At 32.3% G+C, this 6807-nt stretch overlaps 1 protein-coding gene across 1 annotated transcript; it reads left to right on the top strand.

Moving 5' to 3' along the window:
• The first annotated feature begins 1322 nt into the window (after positions 1–1322).
• On the top strand, positions 1323–3816 carry LOC142505856 (basic leucine zipper 43-like). Its single transcript, XM_075618981.1, has one exon. The coding sequence runs from the start codon at positions 2613–2615 to the stop codon at positions 3159–3161; it is 549 nt and encodes a 182-aa protein (XP_075475096.1). The 5' UTR covers positions 1323–2612; the 3' UTR covers positions 3162–3816.
• The last annotated feature ends 2991 nt before the right edge of the window (positions 3817–6807 follow it).

The raw sequence follows: 6807 nt of genomic DNA, 5'->3' as shown, positions 1-6807 counted from the left end.
TTCTAAAAGATCAGTCAAAGAATATGAAGATCAGCTTCAATAATTGTGCAAGAATTTGATCTCTTTGCTTCCTTTACAACTAAAAAAACAAGAAGAAAAAGCAATTGAAATGACAGCATCCTCTTAAAGCCTATATCTTTTAAGTCTATCAAGAAACTAGATTTCGTCACTTTGGTCAAAAGAAAACCGGATTATTAGATACACCGAAATCTATCGATGTTTGATTAGTGAGCCACAATTCCTATAACTGATGAATAATCACAAATTTTTCTTGAGAAAGAATATCCTCGTATACAATTCTAAGCATTTTATGCATAAAATTAAATCGCCATGTACCTCTCCTTCGATGCCACGTTCTTCGTTCGTATTAACATCCTCGAGTTGGTTAGATGCTCATCACTTCTTGCATAACTTAGAACACTGTAGAATATATATCAGAGGAAAGGGTATGGATATCCAACCAATATAGCAGAAGATTACACTTGTTTAGTTTGTGTTGATAAGTGATGTGATCCGGGCGAATTGGGTGAACGGAGTCGGGGCAATCCACCGAATCTGATGAAAGTTGTGTTTAAGGAAAACAAAAAGATGTACTCGTGAATGAGCGTCGGAGGGGTGTCCGGCGTGGCCACTCCGATGCTTAAGTCAGCAGGTGAAGGATGAAGGAGAAAATGACTATGTATATATATGAATATACGTGAAATGCCAAGAGCTTAGAAGAAAAATATTCGGATCCTTAAGGTGGCTGTCCATAACCTACCTCTAATAACTTTTCTGACACGCCAAAGCTCTATGGTTCTGCGAGTAATGATTGTCAAGCATAAGGTAGCTCATACTGATGAACTCGAGTGAAGTGCTATTTTCGAGGTAGCTCGGGTAGAAATCATCTGGGAGCTTGTATGAGAGGATGAAGGAGAAAATGACTATGTATATATGTGAATATACGTGAAATGCCAAGAGCTTAGAAGAAAAATATTCGGATCCTTAAGGTGGTTATCCATACCCTACCTCTGATAACTTCTCTGACACGCCAAAGCTCTGTGGTTCTGCGAGTAATGATTGTCAAGCATAAGGTAGCTCATTGTGATAAACTCGAGTGAAGTGCTATTTTCGAGGTAGCTCGGGTAGAAATCATCTGGGAGCTTGTATGAGAGCTCGGGCTTCTGGTAGCATGGGGAGAAGATGTCATAGGCATCCACCTGCCCGGCTTATGAAGAAGTCATCCTGTAGATTGACCCTGATTTGGCCTATCCATATAATATCCGGGTCATCCATGACCCGGGCTCAAATGGGGCTATCAATAAGTATATTAGATAGCTAGAATGTAGCATTTTAATCAAAGTCATATAAATACAAGAACAACAGACAAAAAGGTTATAAAAAACACGATAGAGTAAAAAAAATTATCAATAAAGTAAACTTAGATCCCAAAGTAAAGCAACGAACACCAACAATACAAGATTTTTCAAGCTGCGTACAAGAAATTGCAAGTTTGTATGGTTATGAAAAATCTGATCTTTACAAAAGCTATACACTAAAGTGGCAAGCTTTTGATGAGCATTGCCATTGACCACTCCATAAATTGGAGTTAAAGTGCACACGTTGGGGCATAACTCATTCAATAATGATTCCTTTGTAAAAGATTAATCGGGAATACCTAGAGTATCTTTTACACCAATTGTTATAGCTTCATCCGGAACAAATTCACCTTTATGAATTTTAAACATACAGGAACCAACAGTTTTTGCTTAATAACTCACTAATCATCAATGAAATGCTAATATCACTGTCCCAAATAGTGATCACACACAGTATCTGATGTTTAATTAAGATCTCTCTTTATCACCATAATCTTACAGTTTAACAGGCCGAGTTTTGAGTCCCAGTAACAAAATATGACCAAAATAAAAGAGTTTATAAAAAATTATTATAAAGACTATCCACCACAAAGCTTTTATTTCACAATAATTTACGTGGAGTGGCTGCGTAACATCCAGGGAACTATCCATCATAAAGCTTTTATTTCAGAATAACTTATGTGGAGTGGCTGTGTAACATCCGGGGAATGAAAACAACTGGAGTGAGCTAAAGTAGTAGTCATCGCCTCAACTAAAACTTACGCATAAATAATTTATCAAGAAATTTACCTTGTACTCGATTAATATTTTTATTTTACGTTGTTATACATCACATTTTTTTGCCCTATAAAGAAATTATCAACCGATGCGAAGACATGTGCATCATTTTGCACAAGTGCATACTTGAAATGCAATTTAAGAACATTTTCTTCTACATCTACACGAGCATGTATAAATGTGTCTCGGACATAGACCTGAGTTTCTTTAAACCAACTAATTAATCCACCATTCAACTAATTATTTGGCCATAATGTTATTATACACGTGATTGTCATCGTGTTACAATGATCTCATATCAAGAATTCTACTGTACTCTAAATTGATTGAATATCGTACCCTACAGCACCTTTTTCCATCCTATAAATTTACCCCTTCCCACAAGTCTCTCTTGCCTTCAATCGTCAACTTTTCTTCCCCTTTAAATCTCTCACGCTCTCATTTTCAAAGCATTTACCGATCAAAACCATTAGAGAAATGCAACAGGGCGAACTCTCCGATCTCGAATATCTTTTTCCTCCAAACTCGACTTGTTTCCAACCCTATTTCTGCATGATCAATAATAACAATATGGTACCAGAAAACCATTTTCACCCATTTCCCAAACCGTTGTATCAACTCAGCATAAATCCACAAGTTCGAGAATTCAACCCTCAATCTACATGTCTAAGCAACAATAATTCGACTTCTGATGAAGCAGAGGAGCAACAATTTAGCATCATAAATGAAAGGAAACAAAAAAGAATGATTTCTAACCGAGAATCTGCACGTAGATCACGTATGCGAAAGCAGAGGCACTTGGATGAGCTTTGGTCGCAAATCGTTTGGCTTCGTAATGAGAATCACCAACTCATTGATAAACTGAACCACCTGTCAGAGGATCACAATCGAGCGGTTCAAGAAAACTTTCAGCTGAAGGAAGAAACCTCAGAGCTTCGTCAAATGATTACTGATATGCAGCTTAGTAGTCCATATTCTAGCCTAATCAAAGAGCTTCATGATGACCCTTGCAATGATTTGCCTTAAAATTCTACATGAAGGTGGCCGTAATTCTCGTATTTCCTTAATATCTTTGTTTCATTGATGGCCTCATTGTAATGGTTGTTGGATAAGATTAGTAATCTAATAAAATCTCGGGATATTATCACAGTCATGGTGCCAAAAGGTTCGAATAATACTTGGTAAAAAACTAATTTCCTCCATGAAAAAGGTACTAAATAAGCAAGACCTGCGCGAAAGTGTGGATATCCATCAAGGCCAAGCATGCAGCCAATTTAGTTCCAATTCTATTCGTAATTTCCAACGAAAGAAATCGAAAGCTTCGCGACCAAGTACAATCTTCCTAATAATTAAGTTTTCTGGCCACTCATTGACTCTGCTACGCCATTGTCTCACAGTTCTTACCCAAATTTAACTTGCCTCTCGGCTCTCGAGATAAATCGTGCCCCCTTTTCACCAAAAGTTTTACTTCTTTTACATTGCAATATATTGTTTTTTTTAAAACTATGGCGGGTTCGCACGCACGCACGCATAAACCAAAAAACCATTATTGTGAAAAAGAAGAAAGAGCAACAAAGATTCAGAGGCATGAAACATAGCTGCCTAGATTCATTCAACAACCAGAAGAACAAACAAACACCAAAAATCAAATGCACAACTGAAGCCCAAACGAACCTTTTTTAACAGCATTTCCAACCAGTTTTAGCATTAAAAATAGTCCAGATTCATCAGGGTTTCATTCCAATTTTACTCATCAAGATTGAATTGCACTCGATACTCCTTCAATTAGGCGCGATTGAGGAAAAACAACCGAAAAACAGACCGTAGCAGTTAGCACGTAGATTTGCCGCATTTTGTTATTTGCACAATAGACCCTGAAAGTTCCAGATATTTTAGCGGGAGGACACAAAGCTTGGGGCTTGAAGGAGCAACTGTCTGAGTGAATATTTTTGCATATTATAATTTTAAATTTTTATTTTAAAAAAATATTACAAAAATTTAAAAACTTTCTTTTTATTGACCATCAGTTTTTTTTCTATATTTAATTTAGCCAAATACATGAAATTACTCGATTTAGGAAGGTACTAGAATGTTGAATCTAGTTGCGTGGATGACACTCCCACAAATCCAAAGATTTATATTCAAAGTGCGTCACAAATAAATATTAGAAACATCGAACGAAAACATTCGAGCTAAGATCTAGCCTAAAAGCATGCAAAAACAACATAGTTTTGAACAATGAAAAGGAGCATTTTAAGAGCAATCAATCCCTTGATCCTATGGCTCCGTTTGGTACGTGTGATAAGATAAGTAAATGATTAATAATTAGAGTGATTAAAAAATGGGATATATTGATTAATAGTATGGTAGGATAAATAACATGGTGTTTGGTATGATTTAAAATTATAGATTAATTTTGTAAATTTTATTGTAATGACCAAAATGCCCCAATGCTAATTAAATATATATTCTTAAAATAATGGTAAATATTCTTAAAATAATTAAAATAACAATAATATTCTGAATGTCAATGTTAAATAAAGTTTTAGTAATAATTATAATATTATTGTTTTTTCTTAAAATAATTATAAATATTTTTAAAATAATTTGATAGATAATTAAATATTTATAATTAATAATTAAAATAGTAGTAATATTTTGAATATTAATTTTAATGTTAAATAAAGTTTAGTGATATTATAATATTATTGTTTTTTAAATAATTATAAATATTTTTAAAATAATTAAATAGATAATTAAATATTTATAATTATAATTTATGTTTAATAAATATTTATTTTCATAAGAGATAAAATGATAAAAATGTAATTTGTGGTGTGTTGTTAACTTATCACATTTAATTTGTTAGATTAATAATCAAATAATTAATCATAAAATTATGTCTTAAATCGGGTCAAAATGATTATTACTATATCTTAAAATGTTAACCAAACATTAGATAAATATGTGATTATTCATCTATCATTCTTTAATCACATCAACCAAAATGTGGTCTTGGGCCTCAAGTTTAGTAGACATGGTTTGTTTAATAGTCTCTATAATATACCTTAAAAATTAAATAAACATAAAGCCCTTTTTTAATTATAATCATTAATCGTGGAAATGATTCAAGAAACAAACGATGTTCAATTTTGAACGAAGAAGAAAGCTTGTGGAATTTTATTATTCTCGTTGAAATTTAAAAGATCTTGGTTATGTTGAAAGAAGGCGTGGGGATGGTTGAGCATCCAAGACTGAGGATTCGATCTTCACATTGTGTTGACCAAAATAAATTGCATCTGTTATTTAATAATACGATTATTCTGAAATTTCGATTTTGATGTCGTAAAATCATTTTAGATTGTGTTCGGATAGAAAGATTTAAGACAAAAAATTTATGTGAGACAGTTTCATGGGTCGTATTTTATGAGATGAATATCTTATTTGGGTCATTCATGAAAAAATATTACTTTTTATGCTAAGAGTATTATTTTTTATTGTGAATATCGGTAGGGTTAACCCGTGTAATGCCTGAAATAATATCACAAGTTGTTGATTTAGTAATATGAGATTACTAAATAATTAATGATTTTTAAAGAATGAAATATGACATATGTTGATCATATGAAGTCCAAATTATTTGAAATTTGGATATAACGTAGAAAACTCAAAGATATAGAAGTTTTATGTTTTGAGTTTTGGAAAATTTGATCGTTTGACTAGTCCAAAGAGATTTACCGGTGTTAAAATCTTAAATATATTATATTATATTATTTTATTAATATAATATAATATAATATAATATAATATTTAAAAAAAAGAAAATTAAAAAATTTTGTGGCGGTGGAATTGATCACAGAAGAAAACGAAGGAACAACGCTGCGAGAGAGGAGAGAAAAAGAAAAATAGCATTTCAATTTTCTTTTCGATCGTGCGATTTATCGGTTTATCCAATCGACAAACCGACTTTAGTTCTGGGATCGTTGACACGAGGTCTTCGATTTGAGATATAAATTTTATATTTTTGGTGATGTTTGAAATTCGTCGATTTCTGGAATAAATCCAATAAATTGTTAAATCATACTGAAATTGAAGATTGTTGAGTAGTGTATGATTTTAACGAAGTAGAGAAGATTATTGTGTTGTTTTGAATTATTCATAATTTATTATAATTAAGGATTTTTAATCATTTGATTGAAATTGGAGAGTTGTTTGTCAGTTGTTATTAATTCTGATTATATATTCGGAGTCTACGAAGTATAGGCTACACGTTGATATAAAGTTTTCGTAATTTGACGGATGTTGTAAAATAGCCTATTATTTGAAGTTAATTAATTAGGGTGTATTTGATGGTAGTATTGTGAATTAAATACACCAGATTATTAAATTGTTGAACAATACGAATTTATAATCGAGTTTTATATTTTGTTGAATTAATTGTTGTTGGGCTATTTGATGTTATATATTGAGGCTGTTATAACTGTGTTGATACGGTGACAATGATCTGATAATTATTGTTGAATTATTTAGATACATCACAAGCCTCAGGATCAAAGAAATAGCCAGATTGTATATATACTCGATTATCAGGTACGTGTTGACGTACGAGCATATGTTGTTATTGTTTAGTATTGATGAATACTATTGTGTTGAACGACGATAAATCACTGGA

Source organism: Primulina tabacum, chromosome 10 (assembly GCF_025594145.1).
Source record: "Primulina tabacum isolate GXHZ01 chromosome 10, ASM2559414v2, whole genome shotgun sequence".
Lineage (NCBI taxonomy): Eukaryota > Viridiplantae > Streptophyta > Magnoliopsida > Lamiales > Gesneriaceae > Primulina > Primulina tabacum.
The sequence above is the reverse complement of the archived record's forward strand: the minus strand, read 5'-3'. Positions and strand labels throughout refer to the sequence as shown.